The sequence below is a fragment of the Microcaecilia unicolor genome, chromosome 3 (assembly GCF_901765095.1).
Source record: "Microcaecilia unicolor chromosome 3, aMicUni1.1, whole genome shotgun sequence".
Taxonomy (NCBI): domain Eukaryota; kingdom Metazoa; phylum Chordata; class Amphibia; order Gymnophiona; family Siphonopidae; genus Microcaecilia; species Microcaecilia unicolor.
The window spans coordinates 385,822,918-385,850,354 of record NC_044033.1 but is presented as its reverse complement, the minus strand read 5'-3'; the positions used below and the strand labels follow the sequence as shown (position 1 = coordinate 385,850,354).

The 27,437-nt window shown below is 44.2% G+C and overlaps 1 protein-coding gene across 2 annotated transcripts in view; it reads left to right on the top strand.

The window, feature by feature from the left end:
- Positions 1-27,437, top strand: part of SCARA5 (scavenger receptor class A member 5) — a 377,960-nt gene that overhangs the window by 322,867 nt on the left and 27,656 nt on the right. Inside the window, exons 7-8 of one of the 2 annotated variants that reach the window (XM_030198672.1) lie at positions 8,892-8,951; positions 19,045-19,047. In XM_030198672.1, the coding sequence (XP_030054532.1) occupies positions 8,892-8,951; positions 19,045-19,047 (63 nt within the window). The remainder of the gene's footprint in view (positions 1-8,891; positions 8,952-19,044; positions 19,048-27,437) is intronic. The other variant, XM_030198673.1, reaches the window with a different exon arrangement.

The window sequence follows — 27,437 nt, the reverse complement described above, 5'->3', positions numbered from 1 at the left end:
GCACTATCCCCGCTTCCCAACCACCAGCCCTGCCTCCCACCATCGGTTCTGGCACAGACCGTATAAGTCTGCCCAGCACTATCTCCGCCTCCCAACCATCAGTCCCAGTTCCCACCACCGGTTCTGGCACAGACCGTATAAGTCTGCCCAGCACCATCTCCACCTCCCACCACTGTCTCTGCCACCCAATCTCATAAAAACATCCTTCTGTTTAGAGATGGGCATTTCTTCCCATTCAAAAATCCCTGTTGGATGTCCTACTTTTGAGCTCTCCCTAGTCCAACCCAAAATGCGCCCACAACACACCCCCTTGCTATTTGGGTGAACTGCAGTGTGAAATGTCCAAATTCTAACTTTCCAAAATCAAGATTTGGATGTTTTAACAGATGGACTTTTTTTGAGACATTTTAATATGTTCTTCTGGCTTTGAAAATGAGTTTCTTACGGAGCTTGGTAGGGATGTGATTTATACATGGTTTGTGTATTTCTTGTTTTACGATACATAGTAACATACTAAATGATGGCAGATAAAGACCTGTACGGTCCATCCAGTCTGCCCAACAAGATACTTTATATGTATACCCGAGTTTGATTTGTCCTTGCTTTTCTCAGGGCATAGACCGTAGAAGTCTGCCCAGCACTATTCTTGTACTAAGTTCTGAAGCTAACGTCGAAGCTCCTTAAAATTTATACTCCAGCCCATCCCTATCTACTCAGTCACGATCAGGGCATAGACTGTAGAAGTCTGCCCAGCTCCCGTTTTCTTTCCCAATTACCGGCGTTGCCACCCAATCTCCGCTAAGATTCCGCTGAACCATTCCTTCTAAACAGGATTCCTTTGTGTTTATCCCATGCATGTTTGAATTCCATTACCGTTTTCATTTCCACCACCTCCATCGGGAGGGCATTCCACATATCCACCACCCTCTCCATGAAAAAATACTTCCTGACATTAATCCTAAGTCTGTCCCCTTTCAACCTCAATTCATGTCTTCTAGTTCTACCGCCTTCCCGTCTCCAAAAAAGGTTCATTTGCGGATTAACACCTTTCAAATATTTGAAGTCTGTATCATGTCACCCCTGTTTCTCCTTTTCTCCAAGGTATACATGTTCAGGTCAGCAAGTCTCTCCTCGTACAGTGGGAATACACATCTATTTGAAAATATTTCCACATTGGCTTTTGCTTCAGCTCCCAGGCAACACGCAAATGTCAATAATGGGACATATGTAAAACAGCAGTGACCCCCCCCCCCAAACTAAACCACAGATACCCCCCCCCCAACATCATACCACCAGATTCCACTCAGGGGCACAGAAACCATTACCTATCCATCAATCCCACCCCCGAAATCAAGATACACACCCAACTTCCCCGATCCCATGCTCCTGATAGGATTGACTCTGCAATCCCACCCACAGCATCTACCTCAGTATTCCCTGTTGACTAGTGGTGGGAGCCTGATTCTCTAAGCTCCTGATTATGAGCACTGGGTTCAAAATGCCACCAGTTCAGCTGGTGGTAGCCTATTGGTATTACTTTCCTAAGAGTCAACCGGCACCATTTTGAACCTCGAGAACCAACAGGGCAAGAGATTCTGGTGGTCACTCCTGCCACCATAACTAATCACCAGGGAAACCCACAGTAGATGTGAGAGGTGGGGTGTATCTCACAGTCCAGGGTGGAGTTTGAGGGATGGGGTTGTGGTTTCCTTTTGTTGGGAGTAGTGATTTTAAAAAGCTGCAGCAATATACATAGGAAGAAAAAGGGCACTCTTTTTCTGTATGCAATTTTTAAATTGTAGCTTCTCCTGGACATGCCAGAAAATATCCTTGTACAGTATTTGCCAACATCTTTCTAGGTATTTTAAAACTCCATGTTCAGCAGGGAAACTGAGTACATCCTGACCTGGACATCTCAATTCCTCCAGCCAGATGTTCTCTCTTGATGTCCTATTCAAAATGGGGCTTCACATATCAAAGAACATGATGCAATGGCATAGTGAGATTCTCTAATTTCTGAGGGCAAATATTTTGTTTTAGCCCCTCACCCCTTCATAGCTACTTAATCCAAGTGGACAGCAAGAGAGGACATCTGGGTGCAAAGCAAATCCAACAGTTCTCTAATCAACTATTACTGCCCACAGTCCCTCTCCCACCCATACAGTTCACAGCACACATTCACTGTTTAGTCCCCATGTTAAACCATATATTTCTACGACATACCATGTGGTTCAGATTTCAGTAAGTCGTGAGAGGCCTTGGCAGTAAAAAAAAGGTGAATTACAGTACCTGACCTATTACACCAGTAAATCCATTTTCTTTTCTCTCTCTCTCTCTCTCTCTCTCTCTCTCTCTCTTTGTATTTCTAAATTTCAAAAATAATATCACAAGCTATTATAATCTTTGCTACAGAAAGAGAGGATTTCAAATACAAGAAGAACATGTTGACTCTCTAATAAAGGTTAATTAAAAAACCCCTACTAGTCTACAGTAAGCAAGAGAATCCAATACCACAAATCAAAAGCAAATATCTTAAACAAATATGTTACATTCAGAAGCAAAAATATATCCAGTGTGAGCTTCTATACTCCTAACAGAGAGCTGGAGAAAACATCTGGGGTTGTAATAGAGGTTGGGGTTTGCTGCTTGGACAGCCTAACATTTGCAAATATAATTGTAGTTACTCAAAAAAAAGATATAACACACTCCTTGATACTTGATTAAATACTTACAATGGAACTGCAAGAAAAGGAGCCCGCCCCCCCAGCTGTAAAACCTGGCTGGAGTATGAGAAACTGCTTCCTACTCCCCTGGGTACTATTAGCCACATATGGTAAAACCTTAACTTGATGGCCTATAAACAGAGAGCCCTTAACTCAGAAATATAATTTTAATAACCAATCTCCATCAGAATTCAAGGCATATGATTTTATCAAGGTAGCTGAGGGAGATTGGTTATTAAAATTATATTTCTGAGTTAAGGGCTCTCTGTTTATAGGCCATCGAGTTAAGGTTTTACCATATGTGGCTAATAGTACCCAGGGGAGTAAGAAGCAGTTTTAGTCCTCACAAATTCAGTGACTTCTAAACTATTTACTCTGAGCTGTGCTCCCTTCTAACCTGAGGCAAATAGAAAGCTCTTGCTATATATGCATCGCTATGGGGTGGCAAGTGCCACCTTCTAACCACCCTCCCCTTGAGGTCCGGAATCTCTCCTTCTTCCTCCTTCCCCTCCCCTGCGCAATCTGGTAAGTCTCTTTTCACTTCCTTCTTCCCCCGACCCCTGTCAGTCCTCCAAACTTTGGGTACATCACCATCTGTGTCAGCCATTGAGGCAGGCTACTGCCAGCCAGCAGCTGAAGTGCAGTGCTCTTTGTGCCACATCCCGCCTCTTCTGATGCAACTTCCTATCCTCTCTTGGGGGGAGAGGACAGGAGAAAGGGAATAGAAAGTTACTGGACCATGTGGGGGAGGGGAGATGCCATTATGCTCTGGGGGGGAGGATGGGAGGAGGCGGAAGGGAATAGAGATTTAGCAGGCTATGCAAGGGGAGAGACAGGAGGAGGTGATGGGCCATGTGGAAGGGGGGAGGGGGACAGAAAGATACACACCCATGGGGGAGGAGAGAAGAAAAACTGATATGCCTAACCACAGAGATGTGAAGGGAGAAGGATGATACTACTACCTAGTGATGGTGGAAAGAGCCCATTGTCTATGGAGTTGGTAAACCAGTCATAGATTGAGGACTTGAATTTAGGGGAGACACAACTCATGATGGTAGTGGGGCATATGTCTAGTTGTGAGTGAGATTTTGAGAATTTGTTTGAGTAGTCTATCTAGATCCTCCCACTTGATGGGGTGGAACTTATCCCATATCATTTTAGAGGGTATCACAGTGTCAGTGGGGCTCATTTTCAAAAGAGAAAAACATCCAAAAGTGTCTGCATTTGGACGTTTATCTCACAAAAATATCCAAATCAGTATTTTTGAAACCTCTTTATAGATGTTTTTCTCTGAACTCCGTCAGAGGGACGTCTAAATCTCAAGGGGGTGTACCAGGGGCGTATTTAAGGCAGGAATTGGGTGTTCCTAAGACTTAGACGTCTTTCAGCCATAATGGAACAAAACAAAAAAGTCCAGGACTAAAACGTAGATGTTTTGAGCTAGACCTGTTTTTTATAACAAATAGCTGTAGTGGGAATTGAACCTACTACCCCAGGAGCAAAGTCCACTGCACTAACCACTAGTCTCCTCCACCCCACACAAAAAATGCCCTTACTCCCCCAGTGGTCACTAACCCCCCTCTCACCCCACCCCCCAAAAATGTGATTAAAAATATTACTTGCCAAACTCTGATGTTATACTCAGATCCATTAGAATAGCATGCAGGTCCCTGGAGTAGTCTATTAGTGGTGCAGTGCACTGCAGACAGGTGGACCCAGGATTCTACCTCCCCCTGTTACACTTGTGGAGGAAGCTGTGAGTCCTCCAAAACCCACCAGAAACCCACTGTACCCACATATTGGTGCTCCCTTCACCTCTATGGTAGTGGTGTACAGTTGGGGGTAGTGGATTTTGGGTGGGGTTTTGGGGGCTCAGCAGACAAGGTAAGGGAGCACTGGTGATATGTGGACCTGGGGGCATTTTATAAAGTCCACTGCAGTGCCCCCAAGGATGCCCTATTGCTTTCCTGGGATGTCACTTTTCCACTATTCTACCTGATGCCAAGCTTTCTATTTTTTTTATAACATCTGAGCCTTGTGTCAATTGTTTATCAGTAGATTTGGGCTTTGAATTCAGATCTATAGATAAAAAGGAGGTCTCAATATATATATCTAAATACCAGAGTGCTATTTTTCCATACTTCATAGCAAGAGTGCACATTCCCTATTTAACTGTCCCAATACAACTGAAGCTTTTACTTCCTCAGTGCATGTAAATGGTTTCATCCCTGTGTGGATTCTCTGATGCCATTTGAAGCTTTCTTTCCAACCAAAGCTTTTACCACACTCAGGATATGTAAATGGTTTCACTCCTGTGTGTATTCTCTGGTGCATTGTGAGGTTTACCTTCTGACCAAAGCTTTTACCAGACTCTATACATGCAAATGGTTTCTCTCCTGTGTGGACTTTCTGATGCACTTTGAGATTTACATTACAACCAAAGCTTTTACCACACTTAGAACATGTGAATGGTTTCACTCTATTGTAGATTTTCTTGTGTATTTTGTACATTTTGCATTTGGACATTTTATGTTTGAAAATGGACCAAACAATAAAACGTCCAAATCACAAAATGGTTTTCCAAACAGCATTTTCAAAAGGAAAAGATAGACTTTTTTTTGTAGAAAATTACCTTTCCTGTTCTGATTTTGGACATTTTACAAAAAACATCCAAATTCAGACTTAGATGTCATATCCAAAAATGCCCCTTCTGCATTTGACTTGTCCAAATCCATGTTGCCAGGATCAAAGCTTGCTGTACTAACCATTAAACCAATCCTCCTCTTTTTTGGATGTTTTGCATTTGGACGTTTTTTTGTTCGAAAATGGACCAAAAAAACCCCCATCCAAATCACAAGACATCCATAGTATTTTTGAACACAAAAGATAGATGTTTATCTTTTTTGAAAATGACCAGAATTCTGATTTAGACATTCTATCGAAAATGCCCCTCAGTGTGTGTGATGATCATGAATTCCTTGTTGATTGGATTCTTAAACTGTGTCCTAATTTTGGCTTTTTTCTCTATGAAATTGAGCATCAGCTGATTTACTGTCGGATTGGACTCCCAGGAAGGGGTGATGATCTGATCAACATTCATTAAGTGGATGGTTATTGAGAAGAGGTTTTTGGTATTGGTTATGTCATTGTTGATTAATCTGGAGTGGTAGGATTTTTTGGCTTCAGTCATCTTGGATTTGCATCCAGAAACTACTTATCTCCATTTTGTTCTTTTCTTGTCTTTTTTCCAAGATCTCTCTAATTGTCTAGGTGATCTTTTTAGCAGTAAAAGATCCAAATTGAACCATCTGTTCCTGTTGTTTTTGGACTTCTCTTTCACTTTCATAGGGGTGATGATATCTAGGATGTTGTTGCTTACTTCGTTCCACACCTCTAATTTCGCTGTCTCAGCTAGTGCTGCTGAGTAGTAATTGTCTACCGCGTCCCAGAATTTGGAACTATCTACTTTTCCTCTGGTGTGATGTTATATTTTGGTGATGTTAGAAGTATGTCTTTTATGTTGTTGGGGACAAGTATTATGTTGTGACAAGATAATATTGAGATCTAGAAGGTAGTGATTGGACCAGATCAGGGGGGACCATTTCCCTGTCTCAGTGTTTGGGCTGGATGCCGAGTTTTTCGTGTAGGCGATTAAATCTAGTTGGTTACCCTATCCAGTACACTGTAGCATACAAAGGTATTCACAAGAAATGAAACAATCAGGTTAATCATTAAGACAGCATTAATATAGGGCATTCATATTAGTTCAAACACCATAAAATCTTGGCCTTATATGTTTAATATAGGACCGCAATGCTGTCCTATGCCAAATTACTCAGCTACAAAGAGTTGGCAGAGAAAAGGGACTGACAAAATTACAGGAAAAGCAGGTAAACACTAGCCAAGGGTTGTGCAGTCCATTTGGTGGCCATAATAAATTTTTGGGAAACTTCAGCCCTTCTTTGCAGTTTCTTGAGTGTTCTAACAGTGGATATCTACTTACTTGGGGTGAGAAATCTCTCAACCATGTGGTCTATGTATGCTGTGCTGGTGGAGGTCAAAGATTGGGTAATATATGATTCATGCTCCATGTATTCCCCTGCCTACTGGCTTCTCTTCTCTCCCAGGTCACAATGCAAACTTCTCAGCTTCTCCTTTCATCTCACATATTATTCATTCTTCCTTTTGGAATGTGTTGTGTCTGCTCAAAGATGAGGAAGTGTGCCACATTTTCACAGACTAATCTCATCACTCAGGCTAGCAAAGAATCTGGCTTTACTCCATTTTTCAACCTGCAGTTTTATGTTCAGCTCTGAACACTACAGATTTATATTGTTCTTGAGATGAGGTCCTACTTCCCTGCTTACTCTATTTCATCATCATGCAACAAGAACAGGGGCTTACATTATATACGTGGCTCCTGTTCACAGAAAGAGGGCGCTAAAAGGTTCAGTTTAAGAAGACGCTCCACTTCCAGCTCCTAACCAACAGGGGATCTTGGTCTGCAGAGCATGGTTGTCTGAGTCACTGTCAAACAGAAGAAGGGTAGCCAGCATTACCTCTGCTGCAAAAACACCAATTTTATAAGAACTTTTCATTAACTGAAAAACAAGCACCTAAATTTACAATAATATTTAAAAATAGATGCCCTGTGTATAGTGTTCTGCAACCTCTATTGCTGAAAGCTCCAGTGGTGATCCAGGTTCAGTCTTAGAGGGCCACAAACAGTCCAGATTTTCAAGATATCATTAATGAATATGCATGAGAGAGATATGCATATACTGGAGGTACTGGGCATGCGAGTCTCTCTCAGATGTTATCCAAATGGCTATGATGAGATTGGATATTTCCTAAAGTGTTAGGCTACTCAGAAGTGTTCTGCTGGTATTTTTTTTACTCCTTCTCTTCCAGCTCTGTTTTAGGCTTCAGCAGCTCCTCTGTAGATGACAATTGCTTGGCAGGGGCATTTTGGGATGGGTTTTGAAAAGGCATGATTCATAAATTTGAATAAAAATGTAGCCCCCAAATAGTGTACATTATTTCTAAACAGTATGCACTGTTATCAGGAAATGAAAAAACTAGGGCTGCATTTTGATTAAAATTTTCTATGATGATTAATTGTGATTTAAAAATTTTAATCATGATTAATTGCATGATTAAAGGGGTCAATATCTCTCACTCCAGCCTTCAGTTTGAACATCTTTTTCTCTCTTTCCTTTTTCCTTACCCCCTCTCCCCCCACTGCCCAGCATATCTTCTTCCCTCCCTTCTACCCCCAGGTCCATTATCCCCCTCTCTTTCTTCTATCTGCCCACCCCCAGGTCCAACATCTCTTCCTCCCCTTCACCCTCAGGTCCATTATCTCTCCCTCTCTCTCTCTCTCTCTCTCTTTCCTCCCTCCCTACTGTTGCAGCATCTCTCCGTCTCTCCCTTCCCTCTACTCCCAGGTCCATTTGCAATTTGGGCTTACCGCTCAGCAATCCGGAGCTACCGCCGGCCCAACGCAGGGTGCCAGCAGTAGTTCCACCCCCAGTGCGTGATATTTCCGCAGGGGGTACCTGGCGGTAATCGGTACTGCCCGGTTACTGCCGGGTTAGTGGGGGAGCCCTTATCGCCACCCATGCTCTTGTCCAACATAGCCACATGGCCATTTCTTTTTTGAGCCTTTTTGCCCGCTACAGTAAAAAGGGCCTCAGTGCGTGGCAGAAACGGCCCCCGCCACTAGCACAGGGGCCTTTTAAAAGCAGCTTATTAAAAGGGTCTCTTGGTCTCACTAAATATAATGAGACCTGTGGTAAAATAACCTGTCTTAACAGTAGCCCATGTTGATAAGTACACCCCATGGTTGCCTGTTCCATTTTTTTATTTATTTATTTTTCTTCACTCATTTGCCTAAATTTGCAGAGGAATGAGCCACCTGCTTTGGATCACGCAGGACTAATCTTAAATTCCTCCCTTCCTCAATGCGTGCCGTTTTGTACACGCATGCTTTCCCTACCGTTACTAAAACCAGCAAAAAATGTTTGTGTTTGAGAAATGTTCATGCGTTGCTGATTTGTTCCAGGTGATTCATTAGCAAAGTTACTTTCAACAATAAATGTAATTGCTGATTCATGTAGTTAACGCACATTGCCTCAGTAATAATATTTACGTTCTTCTACCTGCCAGGGGATCGAGGTCTCAAGGGAGAAAAAGGAGACCGAGGGGAAAAAGGCAGTACTAATGCTGGTAAGAAAACATCTGTTCCTTCTTTCTCTCACCACAGGTCATATTGATTGTATTTGGTAGTGGGTGAAAAATTGCAGTATTGTATGCATCCATCAATTCTGGCACATATAAAGTGAAGCTAGCGTGATGTGTATTCTATCTAGGAGGTATTGCATTGCAGTCACTTAACAATCTTATTTAAGAATTGTAGGCTGTGTGTATTGTAATCTGAGTTGCCAGACATACTCGTTCTTTTCCCATGTTGGAGGGCACTCTAACAGTCCCTGGATTGAAATCATTCAGTGGGCAAATTATGTGAACAAATTATGGTTTCTTTTTAGCTGTCATTATATCCCAGAATGTTGGCATGATTAAAGTCTCTTAGCATGCAAAATTAGAGTCTGAGCAAAAGCCTGGCTCCCTCCATGCTACATCCTGAGAAGTCATGGGAAGACATACCTTCCTCCATATCATAGTAACATAGTAAATGACGGCAGATAAAGACCTGAACGGTCCATCTAGTCTGGCCAATTATTGGCTTTTCTACTATTGCATAAAGTTTCACAGTATGGGGACTCAAGGTATCTATTTTCTATCAGCAAAAGGTAGAAATAAAAATTATGTTTCATTCAATTTTTGCATATCAAGCAACAAAAAACTGGAATATTCTGCCACTAGATATTAGATCTGAACATACTGTGAGTTTTTTGCCTCTGCGGTAAGTTTCCCTTCACATGTTCTTTTAGCCTTCTTTATCAATGTTTGCATCTAGCTAGGGAAGTGCACATGTACATAAGTACATAAGTAGTGCCATACTGGGAAAGACCAAAGGTCCATCTAGCCCAGCATCCTGTCACCGACAGTGGCCAATCCAGGTCAAGGGCACCTGGCACGCTCCCCAAACGTAAAAACATTCCAGACAAGTTATACCTAAAAATGCGGAATTTTTCCAAGTCCATTTAATAGCGGTCTATGGACTTGTCCTTTAGGAATCTATCTAACCCCTTTTTAAACTCCGTCAAGCTAACCGCCCGTACCACGTTCTCCGGCAACGAATTCCAGAGTCTAATTACACGTTGGGTGAAGAACAATTTTCTCCGATTCGTTTTAAATTTACCACACTGTAGCTTCAACTCATGCCCTCTAGTCCTAGTATTTTTGGATAGCGTGAACAGTCGCTTCACATCCACCCGATCCATTCCACTCATTATTTTATACACTTCTATCATATCTCCCCTCAGCCGTCTCTTCTCCAAGCTGAAAAGCCCTAGCCTTCTCAGCCTCTCTTCATAGGAAAGTCGTCCCATCCCCACTATCATTTTCGTCGCCCTTCGCTGTACCTTTTCCAATTCTACTATATCTTTTTTGAGATACGGAGACCAGTACTGAACACAATACTCCAGGTGCGGTCGCTTCTTTTCTTCATATCTACCCATCTTGTCCCCTGCTACACTCCAGACATGGATATAGAATAAATGTTTTTATATATGCAACCCTGGTCTCATCACTTACAGTCTGGGCACCACCTAACTCGTGGTGGGTCAGCACCCCCCCCCCCCCCTGAGACCAAGACCACAAAGAAAGAGGGGCCTCTGTTCCCAAAAGGTACTGCGGTTTTTCTAGTCACACGCACTCAGCATGCGCAGACTGGGTCCGGATAAAAATCCAGAAGGCCTTAGGGTTTTGAACTGGGGCTTTATTTCTCTTTACGCTGTTCTCTTTCCTTTACCATTCTGGAAGTAAATAAGTTTCACTTTCACTCGAAGAAAAGACTCCAGTTCAAAGTTAAGTGCAAACAAACCAGAACTTTACTGAAGATTCTGCAACAGGCAGTTCAAATCCTTTAGCTCAAACAGTTACTTTGTAATCCAACTTGATATCAGATGCAAACAGTAAATCCAGGGCCAAACTCAGGGATACGGTGTATCTTCTCAGGTGCAATTTATATTCCTACAGTATGTTCATATTTACAGCTCCTCCTGTCTATACCCATCCCTTCTGGGGGAAACAACCTAAGGCTGTGCAGCAAGCAGATCTTTCTTTGGACCAGACCTCCTTGCAGGGCCGGTCTTAGGGCGAGGTGACGGAGGCGACCGCATAGGGCCCCGCGCGGCACGCCTGAGGTCGGCCCGCCCGCCGCCCCCCCCCCCCCCCCCCCCGATGATCAATCGCTGTTCTGTTTCTACCTTTAAAAAAAATTTGAGAAGTGCCGAGTAGCAGGCAGCGCCTCGCGTCCGCCCTGCTAGTAAAAATCTCCTGCACATCGTCGGGCCTTCCCGCATTGAGTCCCGCCCTATTACCTCAGAGGAGGGCGGGACTCAATACGGGAAGGTCCGACGACGTGCAGGAGATTTTTACTAGCAGGGCAATCGCGAGGCGCTGCCTGCTACTCGGCGCTTCTCAAATTTTTTTTAAAGTTAGTGGGTGGCAGCAGGAGAACAGAGTTAGTAGGTGGGTCGGGTCGGGGGGAGACTCAGATGGGAGAAGGGTGTGGGATGGGGGTTCTCAGTTGGGGGGAGGGGGTATGGGAGACTCAGATGGGAGAAGGGTGTGGGATGGGGGTTCTCAGTTGGGGGGAGGGGGTAAGGGGGACTCAGATGGGAGAAGGGTGTGGGATGGGGGTTCTCAGATGGAGGGAGGGGGTAAGGGGGACTCAGATGGGAGAAGGGTGTGGGATGCGGGTTCTCAGATTGGAGAAGGGTGTGGGATGGGGGTTCTCAGTTGGGGGGAGGGGGTAAGGGGGACTCAGATTGGAGAAGGGTGTGGGATGGGGGTTCTCAGTTGAGGGGAGGGGGTAAGGGGGACTCAGATGGGAGAAGGGTATGGGATGGGGGTTCTCAGTTGAGGGGAGGGGTAAGGGGGACTCAGATGGGAGAAGAGTGTGGGATGGGGGTTCTCAGATGGGGGAGGGGATAAGGGGGACTCAGATGGGAGAAGGGTGTGGGATGCGGGTTCTCAGATGGGAGAAGGGTGTGGGATGGGGTTCTCAGTTGGGGGGAGGGGGTAAGGGGGACTCAGATTGGAGAAGGGTGTGGGATGGGGGTTCTCAGTTGAGGGGAGGGGGTAAGGGAGACTCAGATGGGAGAAGGGTGTGGGATGGGGGTTCTCAGATGGGGGAGGGGGTAAGGGGGACTCAGATGGGAGAAGGGTGTGGGATGGGGGTTCTCAGTTGTGGGGAGGGGGTAAGGGGGACTCAGATTGGAGAAGGGTGTGGGATGGGGGTTCTCAGTTGAGGGGAGGGGGTAAGGGGGACTCAGATGGGAGAAGGGTGTGGGATGGGGGTTCTCAGATGGGGGGAGGGGGTAAGGGGGACTCAGATGGGAGAAGGGTGTGGGATGCGGGTTCTCAGATGGGAGAAGGGTGTGGGATGGGGGTTCTCAGTTGGGGGGAGGGGGTAAGGGGCTCAGATGGGAGAAGGGTGTGGGATGGGGGTTCTCAGATGGGGGGAGGGGGTAAGGGGGACTCAGATGGGAGAAGGGTGTGGGATGCGGGTTCTCAGATTGGAGAAGGGTGTGGGATGGGGGTTCTCAGTTGGGGGGAGGGGGTAAGGGGGACTCAGATTTGAGAAGGGTGTGGGATGGGGGTTCTCAGTTGAGGGGAGGGGGTAAGGGGGACTCAGATGGGAGAAGGGTATGGGATGGGGGTTCTCAGTTGAGGGGAGGGGTAAGGGGGACTCAGATGGGAGAAGGGTGTGGGATGGGGGTTCTCAGATGGGGGGAGGGGATAAGGGGGACTCAGATGGGAGAAGGGTGTGGGATGCGGGTTCTCAGATGGGAGAAGGGGGCTGGAACTGGGGTTTGAGAAGGGGCCATGCATGGGGCTGGTGGGAAAATGGGGCATGCGTGGGTCAGGTGGGAGAATGGTTCTGGGGCTGAAAAGGGGGGCCCTAATACAATGCATGTGGATGAAGGGGGCTGGAACTGGGGGCTGAAAAGGAGGGTAGGTGGGATAAGGGGGCTAGTACTGGGACTGGAGGCTGAAAAGGGGCAGGGGCTGAAACTGTGGGTATTGGGGGCTGAAAAGGAGATAGGGAGAAGTGGCTGGGGCTGAAGCTTGGGACTGGTGAGAGAAAAGGGCTGGGGACTGGGGTTGAAACTGGGGGCTGAAAAGGGGACAGGGAGGAGTGGCTGGGGGCTGAAGCTCGGGACTGGTGGGAGAAAAGGGCTGGGGCTGAAACGGGGGGCTGAAAAGGGGACAGGGAGAAGTGGCTGGGGGCTGAAGCTCGGGACTGGTGGGAGAAAAGGGCTGGGGCTGAAACAGGGGACTGGTGGGATAGTGGGGCTGGAACTGGGGGCTGAAAAAAAGGGGCAGAGAGAGGGGCAGATCCTGGATAGAAGGGGGAGCGAGAGGGAGGGCAGACCTGGATGGATGGGAGAGGGAAGGCAAACAGTGGATTGAAGGGGCAGAGAGAAAGGGCAGACAGTGGATGGAAGGGATAGAAAGGGCAGACAGTGAATGGAAGGGAGAGAGGGCAGACAGGGGCAGATGGTGGATTGAAGGGGAAGATAGAGGGCAGATGTGGATGGAAGGAGCAGGGAGAGAGGGCAGACATTGGATGGAGGGAACAGCAGAGAGGGCAGACACTGAATGGTAGAGAGAGAACAAAGACAGATGCTGGATGGAAGGAAGACAGTGAAAAGAAGATGAGGAAAGCAGAAACCAGAGACAACAAACTGTAAATAAAATATATATTTTTATTTTTTTGCTTTAGGATAAAGTAGTATTGTGGCTGTGTTAATACATGTTTATAATAGAACATGTAAACAAGGTAATCTTGTTATTGGACTAATTTTAATACATTTTGGCTAACTTTTGGAGAACAAAACCCCATTCCTCAGGTCAGGATAGGATACTGTAACAGTACTATACTGTATTGACCTGAGGAAGGATGTTTTGGCCTCTGAAAGATAAATGTAGTAGTCCAATAAAATGGTATTATTTTATTTTCTATATTTATTTTATTTCTATTTGCTAATTTTTAAAGTGGTGATTGATATTTGTTAGTTTTTTTCAAATTTACATCTGCTGTCTTTATATTTTGCACAGTACTAGGGTAGTACAGACAGAGAGGGTGATACAGTATACAATAAGAGAAACAAAAAAGAAAAAGCAACACTGGGCCTTCAAGAGTGGGACAACAGGAGTACTTTATTAGCCAAAGACCCGACACGGGCCGTGTTTCAGCGCCAAAAAGGCGCCTGCCTCAGGGGTCAATTTGTAGATATAGTAGTTAGACAAAGTTCAAGTTATAAGTGCCTTTGAAAACAGCCTCAATAACTTGAATTAATTTCGCTATCGTGCGAATAAAAAGGGCTCCGACAAAAGGGCCTTCTCCTGTTTAGTCCGAAAGGATAAATGGTGGTTTGATGTCTGATCTCTTCTATATAAAGTGGTGAAAAAGTGTCGGGTCTTTGGCTAATAAAGTACTCCTGTTGTCCCACTCTTGAAGGCCCAGTGTTGCACAGTACTAGGGGACATTTTCTGTTTCTGTGGTGTTGAATTGTATGCAGAGTCTGGCATCTTGGGGGTTCAGTTTAATTTTTGTCTAAATAGAAAGTTTAAATATTACTACTTATTCTATAGTGGATTAGGGTGTATCTTTGTTTGTGAAAAAGACATGGTTTTTCAGTTGGCATCGACAAGCCCTGGAGCTGGGGCCCTTGGAGCTCGGAGGGAGGGGTGGCCGGCCCTGGAGCTAGGGTGGGGGTGGAGCTAGGGTAGGGGCGGAGCTAGGGTGGGGTGGAGTTAGGGTGGGGGGGGGCTAGGGTGGGCCCCATCAAATTGGTCTGCATAGGGCACTTGCTAAGACCGGCCCTGCCTCCTTGTCTGTCCACACTTCTCCAAAGGAGTACTTCTCCAGGCTACCACCTTTGGCTCTGAACAGTTCTTCCTTATTCCTGCTCCCAGGCTGGGATCCTTTACTTATTACCTAGAGGACTGCTTCACTTCTCGGTTAATACTTTACTGGCAGAAACATTCTTGTTTGGTCAGCCCAGTCTCCTGCTTCCAACAGTGGCCAATCCAGGTCACAAGAAACCCAATTAGTAGCAACATTCCATGCTGCCAATCCTGGGGCGAGCAGTGTCTTCCCCCATGCCCATCTCAATAACAGACTATGGACATTTCCTCCAGGAACTTGTCCAAATCTTTTTTTAAACCCAGATATATTAACTGCTGTTACAATATCCTCTGGCAATGAGTTCCAAAGCTTAACTATGCTTTGACTGAAAAAAATTATTTCCTTCTATTTGTTTTAAAAGTATTTCCATGTAATTTCATTGAGTGTTTCCTGGTCTTTGCACTTTTTCAAAGAGTGAAACATTGATTCACTTTTACTTGTTCTATTCCACTCAGGATTTTATAGACCTCACTCATATCTCTCCTGAGCCATCTCTTTCCCAAGATGAAGAGCCCTAACCTCCTAAGATTTTCCTCATGTGGGAGGTGTTTCCATCCCCTTTATCATTTTGGTCTCTCTTCTTTGAACCTTTTTTAATTCCACTATATCTTTTTTGAGACACAGCGACCAGAATTGAATACAATATTCAAGGTGAAGTCACACCATGTGTATACTAAAACTGTGGCCTAGCCATTAACCTAATGAAATGCAGAGGCTGCACAATGACAGAAGAAACTAACTGCATGATATTAACCAGAGGCAGTCATCGGTTTTAAAGCCACTGACCACTGTGGGCTGAATCTGACCTGGATATTTAATGCCGGGGACATGTCTGGAAACCATCATTGAATATCCAGGTCTGCTGCTAACTTGGAAGTTCTGTGAGTGCCAATCAGTATTCAGTGCCGGCACCCACATAGGTAAGCAGTGTTTGCCCACTTAGGAGTGGCCTAGTGGTTAGAGTGGTGGACTTTGGTCCTGGGGAACTGGGTTCGATTCCCACTGCAGGCACAGGCAGCTCCTTGTGACTCTGGGCAAGTCACTTAACCTTCCATTGCCCCAGGTACAAATAAGTACCTAAGCCGCATTGAGCCTGCCATGAGTGGGAAAGCGCGGGGTACAAATAAAAAAAAAACTATGCGAGCACTGGGAACTGAATATAGCTGGTGCCAGAAAAACTGCCGGCTCCCCTCTGATTCCAACCACAGTGTGCCGCAGCAGTCAAGGATATTCAGTGGAATTGTACAGTTTAGTGCCACTGAATATCAGCAGCCTTAATACTTGCTTTCTAGGACTTGCTTGCTCTAGTTTCTTAGATAAGCTGTTTACCACGTGTGTGTATATATCCACACTCAGCAAAAAAAGAAGGTAAAATGATAAGAACTGATACCCAATTGTTAGGTAATGTGAATCTTCCTTCAATCTTTCCTCTTTGAAAAAATGTACACTGCTACACCCAGATTGATCAAGATTCCTGAGGCAGGCCTTAGGGCCGAAACACGGCCGTATCGGGTCGCTTTTAATCCTAATAAAGTCTTTTTTGGCATCCTCCTTGGTTTTTTCCTCACTATTTTTTCTACATCTATATATCCACACTACATAAGTACATAAGTATTGCCATACTGGGACAGACTGAAGGTCCATCAAGCCCAGCATCCTGTTTCTAACACTGGCCAATCCAGATCACAAGTACCTGGCAAGATCCCAAAACAGTACAATATATTTTATGCTGCTTATTGTAGAAATAAGCAATGAATGTTCCCCAAGTCCATTTTAATAATGGTCTATGGACTTTTTCTTTATGAAGCCATCCAAACCTTTTTTTAAATCCCGCTAAGCTAACCAATTTTACTACATTCTCTGGCAATGAATTCCAGAGTTGAATTACACATAGAGTGAAGAAATATTTTCTCAGATTCATTTTAAATTTACTACTTTCTAGCTTCATTGCGTGGCCCCTAGTCCTAGTATTTTTGGAAAGAGTAAATAAGCGATTCACGTCTATTTCTTGTTTTTCTAATTTACTGTATGCAATTTAGCCTTTTCATCCATCCAAATTCATCTTCAGCCAAATTGTTTGTGGAATTTGTTGCCCAAAGGTGAGGTCAGTGAAGTAAGCATAGCTGGGTTTAAAAGGAGGTTGCAGGTGTTCTGGGAGGAAATGTTATTAGCCACGAAGGCTTGGGAAAACCACAACTTATGTCTGGGATGAGCACAAAGGAATTCATCTACTCTATGGGATCCTGCTGGATACTTGTTACTTAGATTGACCTCTGTTAAAGAGAAATTGATGGTCTTGATTGAACTTTGGTCTGTAAATTGTTGAATAGCTTGAACACTTACATTTTTTTATTACTCATTTTTTTTGCCAAAAGTTGAAAAGATAGTTCATCCATTGAACTATTATTCTGGAACACAAAGTGGCACATCTGGTCAATGATAGCAGGATGGCGTTGACTGGGTATCATCTAGCAAGGCTACATGGACTTAAGATGCCAGATGTTTGGACAATATCCTTACTAGTTTTGGCACCTGTTTAGATATTACATTTATGTTTTATTATTTATAGCCCTTGTCCAAGGTGGATTACAACATTACATACATATTTTAAAACCACAGACAGCAAAACAAGCAAAGCTTGTTGGTAAGATAAGGGAGGAGGAGGATGTAGTGTTGAACTGAGTATGGGATATTGTTTGCTTGTCTCCCTGAAAAGAACAAGTCAGGAAGAAAGCATGAACTGGCATGGATAAGGAACGATACCGTGCAAGTGGTCAAGCTTTCACGACAGGTAGTTGGAATATATATCCTTATGTTTTGAACAGGAATAACTAAGCAGACTGAATGGGCCAATTAGGCTTTTTTGACTGTCATCTATTATGTTGCCCTGTGCTATGTTACTGTGATGACATATGGTGTTCTTTATGGTATATCCTTTATTAAATTTTCTGATTTATTAATGAAAGGCAACTAGAACCAAGACAAATGAATATTTAAAAAGGAGAATATATACTTCACATTGTATATAGATAACAAAGAAATACAATTTACAGAATAAAGAATAATTAAAACCTGGCACAAAGTTTTCCCAGTCCATAAAATTGAGGAAACCCAAAAAACAAAAATCCCATTTCAGAGAAAACTAGATAAAACCATGAAACTCCTTCAGGAGAACAGACCCAAAGGTCAGTGGCCAAACCTGTAGAGTAGAGTAAGGGTGCTCTCCAGCAGACCTTTCTTCTTTCCACCAGCATGCATATTCTTATTTAGGAAACCTGTGGATGAGTTCAGCTTGTCACCAACTCAAGAGCAACAAGGTTTGAAAAAGAGCAGAAAGAGACCAACCATACCAGATTATTACTGAAACAAGTTAGTTGTGTGTTCCTGGTGATCTGGACGCAAGGTATGCAATGTGAAGGCTTTGCTCGATGAGGAATGTTCTTGTATTGTTAAATCTGGGCCATGTGTGCCCCACATGAAACCAAGGTGTATACCCAGTGGAACATGGCAGGGGTGGGCAGACATTTTTGGGCCCTGATCTATAAATGGCATGCAGCGAGGTGTGTTTGAGTGCAGAATCTTGAAACAATTCACTTTTTTTTAGTCTAGGAAATATGCTACATCTAATTATTTGCATATGCTTTGCTTTCATATGTCAAAAATATTATGACACACACCTCAACAGCCTTTACTATTAGCAATTTAAATGGCAGACTCAGAGGTGACAGCAGATATAAATGTAGGATCAATTTCACCATCAGGGTTCATAAATCAACTTTGTAACAGCTGAGAAATATCCAATAAAAGTTGTGAAACATCTTCAAACAAAATGCTATACTGAGCAGTACAAAATCGTAGTCTACAAACTTCTCATAGTGAGGAAGAAAAAAAAGACCTCAGTGGTAGCTCATCAGTCTACAGAGGAGATAGATTCTATCATCAGTCAAAAACCTCCATACGTTCAAAATTAGTGTTATATCCACATATTCATTTATATATTTTCATACATTAGTGCTCATTTACTATTAACTTAGTCACTACATTTTAACTCAAATGATCATAAAGCAAGGAATTTATTCTGCCTGAGGCTGTAGCAAGATATCTCCTCTTTAGAGTGGTGAGCTACCACAGGGGTCTTTTTTCCTCCTCGCTGTGAGAAGTTTGTAGACTTCGATTTTGTACTGCTCAGTATAGTATTTTGTTTGATAACAGTAGGTTGTGAGCAAGTTTTCCATCTTTTGTTTATGGTATAAAACATCTTCAGTCACTCTTTTAAAACGTTCCTGTATTTTATGACTCTGATTTATTGATATTATTTGTAGTGTTGGTATTAGTATTATGTTAATGTGCTTTTCTCTTTCTTGTCAAGGATAGGATAAATGTATTAGATGCCCTAGGTGAACCTCGCACACAAGCTTACTTATATTTTTATAAGAAAACATCAAAGACAGATTGCAAGTTCGGCACTGAAAAGATACACACTGAGCACCCGAGCCCTCTCCTCAAGTCACTTCACTGGCTTCCTATCCATTTCCGCATACAGTTCAAACTCCTCTTATTGACCTATAAGTGCATTCACTCTGCAGCTCTTCAGTACCTCTCCACTCTCATCTCTCCCTACATTCCTCCCCGGGAACTCCGCTCACTGGGTAAATCTCTCTTATCTGCACCCTTCTCCTCCACCGCTAACTCCAGACTCAGTTTCTTTTATCTTGCTGCACCATATGCCTGGAATAGACTTCCTGAGCCGGTACGTCAAGCTCCATCTCTGGCCGTCTTCAAATCTAAGCTAAAAGCCCACCCTTTTGATGCTGCTTTTAACTCCTAACCCTTATTCACTTTGTTCAGAACCCTTATTTGATCATCCTCACTTTAATATTCCCTTATCTCTTGTTTGTCCTATTTATCTGTCCTAATTAGATTGTAAGCTCTGTCGAGCAGGGACTGTCTCTTCATGTTCAAGTGTACAGCGCTGCGTACATCTAGTAGCACTTTAGAAATGATAAGTAGTAGTCGTAGTAAAGGACACCCGACCTTAATGGAATACTGGCATAGCACACAGTTCTTGCCTAACCTTGGGTATTGGACTTACGCCTGATCAACAGGTGTAAGTCTGGTGCCCAAAGTTAGGCATAGATTGGCACTAGTCTATAACATAACATAAGAATAGTCATACTGGGACCAATGTTTATGTATGTTTATTAAAACTCTTGATATTCCGCAGTTACTGAACAATGGTCCATCTAGCCCAGTATCCTGTTTGCAGCAGTGGCCCATCCAGGTCACAAGTACCTGTCAGAAACCCAAACAGTAGCAACATTCCATACTACCAATCCTGGTGCAAACAGTGTCTTCCCCATGTCTGTCTCAATAGCAGATTATGGACTTTTCCTCCAGGAACTTGTCCCAAACATATGCTAACTACTGTTACTGTATCCTCTGGCAATGAGTTCCAGAGCCTACCTTTTGGGAATACTTATGACCCACCTATTCCTTTCCCATGGCCACAGCCCATTTTGGGGTGTGCATGAGAAGAGTTAGATGCCAAATTCATAGAATAACGTGCAGGGGATATGCATGTGTAACTTCAAGTCAAGCACAAGTTAAGTGACCAATTAGTGCGCCTTTTCCTCATTGTGTGCGGATCTTGTATCCGCATGCAAATTCTCTTGCCCAACTTTGAGAAACCTACATAGAATCCTGGGGGCCCTGATCTGTTATACTAGTATTCTGTAAAGGAAAGCAGGCATCCTCTAGGTGCCTGTTAAAGAATTGCCCTCCTCATGGCCACAATGTATCCATTTAAATATAGGTGGAGCTAGATGTTATGTGGATAGTAGCGATATTCAGCAACTATCTGGATAACTTTATGCATTTGGATGGACCACATAAATAGCAGCCCTAATGTGAAATGGAGAGAGCTTATCTGCTTAGGTTTAGAGCCACATATTCAGCAGCAACTTAAACAGAGAGGCTGGTTGAAAATCTGCTTAATAATATTCTGATAGCCTTTCTAGATATCTTTAAGTAGCAATTATCCTGCTGATTATTGATCCCAATTGTAATTAAATGACACTCAGATTAAGCTGTTGACCACATTTTGGGATACAAATAATTCCTTCTGTCCAAATCAGGTTTCCACAAGGGTTCTAGCATGGAAACAACATGAAAACTGCATTGCTGGCTATGTTAAATGATATCATTTTGTCACAATTATCTCCTAAAGTGTTCCTCTCAAGCCCAGGCCCAAACATGAAGTTAGCTGACAGTTCTGCGTGACTTAAAGAAAGATGTGAGCACATGCGTGCATAGTGGAAATCTTGCTATGTGCTATTCTGTAACTACATGCATATCTTCAATAGCATGTAGCTTGCAGATAGATGTTCACATGGGTGCAGTTAGGACAGAGAGTGGATAAGGCACACATTTATCTGCTTAACATTGAAAATATTATGCTATGCATATCAGAAGCGGAGCCAGGTTGACGGCGCAGGGAGAGCGAAAGAGGCATGAGAGTGGACTTACGCCGGTGCACATTTTCAATGCAACATGTTGAGAAAAAATAGGCGCTGGTGTTGGCAGAACTCCATTTGGGGGAGCTGCCGCTCCCCTGGCGCCCCCCATAGCTATAGCATATATCTCTGGAATCCAGGTACAAGCATATATACCAGATCAAGGCTGGCCCAGTTGTTCATGTCTAAACATATGCACATGTATATACCTAGTTACACTAGTATTCTATAAAGGAAAGTAGACACTACTGACTTTTATAGAATAGGTTCTAATCAGTTGCCCTTTAGGGACCTAGTTCTTTTTATGGCACCTACAAAATTGGTGCTCATCGAAAACACACTTAGGCATATTCTAAGGCGTGGTTTACAAAATACATCTAAGCCCATCCATGTGACTAGAATTTAGGCACAGTAAATTACACCAAGAAAAACCTGGTATAAATGCCCATGTCTAACTTTAGGCATGCAGCGGGTTATTCTATATCACTGCACATAAATTTTATGACCACCCAAGACCCGTCCATGCTCCTCCCATAGCCACACCCTCTTTTGGGATTTGCACAATAGAATATACTATGTTATAGAATAAGCTTAGCGAGCAGTGCACATAAATTCTAATTCCATATCATCAAGCAGATCAATCCATAGACTGGTGGGTTGTGTCCATCTACCAGCAGGTGGAGATAGAGAACAGGGATAGGTGTGCAAATCTTAGCACCCATTTATAGAATTGCCCTCCACATTCATAGAATGAGGTAGTTCGACATGGCACACACCTAAAAACTTCTTCAGGGGCTCAAACCCAAACATACACTTTCAAAGTAAAGAGCCATTTTAGCCAATTTAAGACTTATTAAACACTTCTGTTACCAAACAAATTAAGAGCAGATCACTTACTACCTTCCTAATATATTAAAATATCTTACTATTACAATTTGAAGTGTCCATATGCAAATACTAGAAACCTAAAAAATGAGATGGGAGAACTGGAGTATATAACTCTAAATGAACAGGTAGATATAATAGGCATCTCAGAAAGACATTATCCCCCCAATATTCAAAACCATTTAACCGGCCAGGAATGGCACCTGGCTGATTAAATGGCATTTAACCAGTTATCCAGCGATATTCAGAGGGAAATAGCTGGTTATCCCCCGCTGAATGTTCCCAGTTAGCACCTAGGAGAAAACTGGCTATATTGCATGATGTGGAGGGGCATAATCGAACGGGGGGGCCATCTATAAGGGCGCCCATCTATATGGACGGCCTGTAAAGGGGGGATGGGCCTGGGTTCGCCTGCTCCAAGGACCTGCGTACTGCTGTGATGGAGCTGGGTATGACATTTGAAGCTGGCATAGAGGCTGGAAAAAAATGTTTGTGTCCATCTACCAGCAGGTGGAGATAGAGAGCAATCTTTTGCCTCCCTATATGTGGTCATGTGCTGCCGGAAACTCCTCAGTATGTTCTCTATCTCAGCAGGTGTGTGGTCACACAGCAGCAGCTCTGGCTAGGTCTCCAAGCCTAATTGTTTAGGTTTTGTTGAGTACCTGGGCTTCAGGGCTCTTCTTGAGCATGTGAAACCTGATAGTTCCAGGCCCCTCCTTTTCTCCCCCCTCCCGCTGGCTCCGTTTAAAAAAAAAAAAACAGAAAAATAGACGTCTTTGAGAGAAAAACGTCTTTGGTTGCAGCTGCTCACTGGGACTCCAAATCGTTGCAGCTCGGAGCGAGAAGCAGGTAATTTTACCTTTTACTATCGGGGATGGGGTTCCCCGAACGGTCTCCACGTGGCTATGGCATTGGATGGCAAGGGTGCAAAAAGATGTTCCCCGGACCGCGTGCACATCTAGTGGGGAATCGGGGGGTTCAAAGGCAGAGACGCCTTTTTTGGGTGCCTTTTCGGAGTCGGGAGAGTTCCCGGGTTTTCCTCCAGTGCGGCGGTTTTTCCCGCCTTAGGCACCCATCCCCCACTGGCCGCCCTCCCAGTTGTGGCCGGCCACGCTGCTCGGACGGCTTCTTATTTTTGGGTGGGAGGGCGTTGGTGACCACTGGGGGAGTAAGGGGAGGTCATCCCTGATTCCCTCCGGTGGTCATCTGGTCAGTTTGGGCAACGTTTTTGAAGCTTGGTTGCAAGAAAAAATGGACTAAGTAAAGTCGGCCAAGTGCTCGGCAGGGACACTCTTCTTTTTTCCATTATCAGCCGAGGATGCCCATCTCTTAACCCTGCCCCCGTCCCGCCTTCAGTACACTGCCGACACACTCCTGTGAACTTTGGTCATCCTCACGGCGGAAAGCAGTTGAGGACGGCCAAAATCGGCTTTCGATTATGCCGATTTGGGCGCCCTTAGGAGAAGGACACCCATCTCCCAATTTTTGTTGGAAGATGGGCGCCCTTCTACTTCGAAAATAAGCTGGATAGCCAGCTATCCCTCAATATTCAATTCATATCCAGCTATTGTAAGCGGCCACATCAGCTGCTTAAATAGCTGGTGTATCTTTAGCCAGTTTTAAGTTAACCGGCTATCTTCGAATATCGATGTAGCTGGTTAACTTTAAACCGGATAAAATTAAACCAGATATTCAATGCCCAGCATAAATCTAATAAACAAAAACATAAATAATACAGAATAGGAGTAGCCTAGTAGTTAGAGCACCAGGCTGACAACCAGTTCAAACTCCACTGCTGCTCATTGTGACCCTGGGCAAGTCATTAGTCCTTCCATTGCCTCATATACAAATTTGGGGTCCTTTTATTAAGGCACTCTCAAAAATGGCCAGGCAGTATGTAGCATTTGGGTTTTCCATACATTGCAGCCCATTTTAGTGGTTGCAGCGGTAAAATGGCCACACTTTGTCTAATTTTCTGTAACGGCCACATTACTGTGGGAGCCCTTATTGCCACCTGTGAACTAGGCGGTAAGGGCTCTGGCACTACATCCGCGCTAATCAATGTACCTGCTCTACCTGATTAGCACTGGGCATGCCTACTCTGCGCCCATAGCCACGCCTCCTGTGACAAAAAATAAAAACTATCTTTTAGCACGGAAATAGAATGCGCTGATTGGCACACTACAGCGGTACTCCTCAGTGCATCCCACAGCAGTGCTTTTTGGTGCGCTAGTGCCTACAGCAGCGTAGTAAAAGGGTCCTTTAGATTGTGAGCCCCCAGAGCAGGGGCATAGCTTATGGGGCCATAGGGGCCTAGGCCCATGCAAATTTCTTCCGGGTCCCTGGGGGGTCAGCGTGCACAGGAGGAGCAAGAAAAAAGAAGATCAGGAGGCAGGCAGTGAACGCAGCTGCGCCGGAGACCATGCTGAAGAAGGCTTCAGCTGGCGGGGGTTGGGGACCCCCGCCAGCGAAGGTATTTGTGAGGGGGCCAGGTTAGGCTAGGCGGTGGGGGGGGGGGCGAGGCTAAAAACTCTAATGCGCCTCTAGCACGGCTTAGTAAACAGGGCTCTTAGAATCTTACTCCAGATGATTGAAAAATTGAATGTGATCAAGCTTTTGAACACCTCAAAACTGCATTATTTAATTCAGTGGTGTTAGTCCACTCAGATTTCAGTAAGTCCTTCCTTTTAGCTATGGATGCATCTCTGTGGGGCTTGGCACAATGTTATCTCAAATTCCTCTATCAGCAGATACAACATATCCTACTGCATTTGCTAGTAAATTTTTGAGTAGGTCCCAAAAAAGTTGTTTAATACAATGACTTGAATTTCTCGATTTAAAATGGCCAGTTTGTGAGAAATGTGAACGTTGGTTAGAAGAATCTCGGTTTACAGTGTATGATAATTGCCTCAATGTCAGCGTGCACAGGAGGAGCAAGAAGAAAGAAGAGCAGGGGGAAGGCAGCGAACGCGGCTGGGCCGGAGACCGTGCTGAAGAAGGCTTTGCAAAGGTATTTGTTTGTGAGGGGGCGAGGCAGTGGGGGGGCGAGGCGGTGGGGGGGGCGAGGAGGCGAGGTGTGGTGTTGGGGGGGGGCGGCAGGGCAGCACTCAAAATGTGCCCCCAACCTCGGGCTCTGGCTCCCTCCCACTGTGAGATCTGGCAACGCCCCTGCCTCAGAGGACAGAGAACTACCTATTATACCTAAAAGTAACTCACCTTAGCACATAAGCACCGCCATACTGGGAAAAGACCAAGGGTCCATCAAGCCCAGCATCCTGTCTCCGACAGCGGCCAATCCAGGCTTCAAGAACCTGGCAACCCCCCCCCCCCCCCCCCCCAAAAAAAAAAAATATTAATAATGTTCAATGGACTTTTCCTTCAGGAATCTGTCCAAACCCCCCTTAAACTCCGTAAGGCCACCACATTCTCCGGCAACGAGTTCCAGAGTCCAACTACATGCTGAGTAAAGAAAAACTTTCTCCTATTTGTTTTAAATCTACCATATTCTAGCTTCATCTTGTGTCCCCTGGTTCTATTATTGTTTGAAATTGTAAACAAACGCTTCACATCTGTCCGCTCTACTCCGCTCATTATTTTGTAGACTTCTATCATATCACCCCTCAGCCGCCTTTTCTCCAAGCTGAAGAGCCCTATCCTTTTCAGCCTTTCCTCATAGGGAAGTCATTCCATCCCTTTTATCATCTTCGTCACCCTTCTCTGCACCTTCTCCAATTCCTTTATATCTTTTTTGAGATGCAGCGACCAGACTTGGACACAATATTCAAGGTGCAGTCGCACCATGGAGCGATACAACAGCATTATAACATCCTTGTCTTTGTTTTCCATCCCTTTCCTAATTATACTCAACATTCTGTGCGCTTTATTGGCCGCCGCAGCACACTGACCAGAAGTTTTCAACGTCTTGTCAACGATGACTCCCAGATCCCTTTCTAGGTCTGTGACTCCTAACGCGGAACCTTGCATGACATAGCTGTAATTCGGGTTCCTCTTACCCACATGCGTCTTACCTTGAGCTACTACTGAAAAAGTGTGAGCTAAATTCAAACAACTAAGAGGGTGACATTACTGTTCACCTGGGTTATTAGTAACTAAGTCTCGTTGCATAAAAGAGCATAAGTTGTGGTAAAATAACCCTTCCTAATGGTAGCCCAAGTTGATAATTTCCCCCATAAATAAATAAAACTGGAAAGCACACTGCAGAGGAAGGTTTACCCTTTTTTTTTTTTTTCAATCAGCATTGCAAAGTCTCAAGTTTTCTTTTTATTTCATCCTGAAATGCTGTTTGTCAAAAAAAAAAAGTAACCTCGTAGCTGAATTTCTATTCAGTATTGATGTTAAATCATTGCAAATTAAGATGTTTTTAACTTTCCTTTCAGAATATTTTGTAATCAAGTGGTCCAAGCTAGACATGTGTTTCAAAGGGGACCACGGTCTCCAGCTTTTGATGCAGGCAAATGCCACTAACGTAGCCCTGTGCCAACGGCGTTTATTCACCCCTGCTCCAAATCATTCTCCAGCCAAAGCGGAATATAATAACAAAGCATGGTGTGCTCTTTAATGGGTTTGTTGCTATAGTTCCTCTTGTTTAAGCAGTTGTAATCATACCAGTAAGATCTCGCTGGAAAAAAGTTAACCACATACTTATTGCATAATTCTTTGAAATGTGTTCTGTGGTCTGGCTAATGCCTCTATTTTTTTTTTTCACACATACATAAATACATCAATTACATAGATTATAAGAAAAGAATTCCTTGTTTTACTAAGACAGAGCCAATAAATATTAGCTTAAATTTTAATCTGAGACTTGGAAAAGGTAAAGGGCAGCAGGAAAACAAATTAAGGGACCCTTTTTACTAAGCAGTACTAAAAATTGGTTTCCCACGTGCTGAGGCCACTTTTAGCACAGCAGTAAATTGGCCACAATGTTTATTTTCCCCTTAATGGCCATGTGCTAATTTCCCAATTAGCATGTGGCCATTAGTGCGTGATCCCTTTCTGCCACTTATTTACTAGGCGGTAAGGATTCCTGCGCTAATCGGACAATGCGTGGCAATTTACCCGTGCTACCCGATTAGCCTAGGGCATGCCTACTCTCCATCCCCAAACACGCCCCTTGCGCTAGAACTACCATGGAACACCTGAGCGCATCCCAAGGTAGTGTCTTTTTAGCATGTGGCAAGCACACATTAG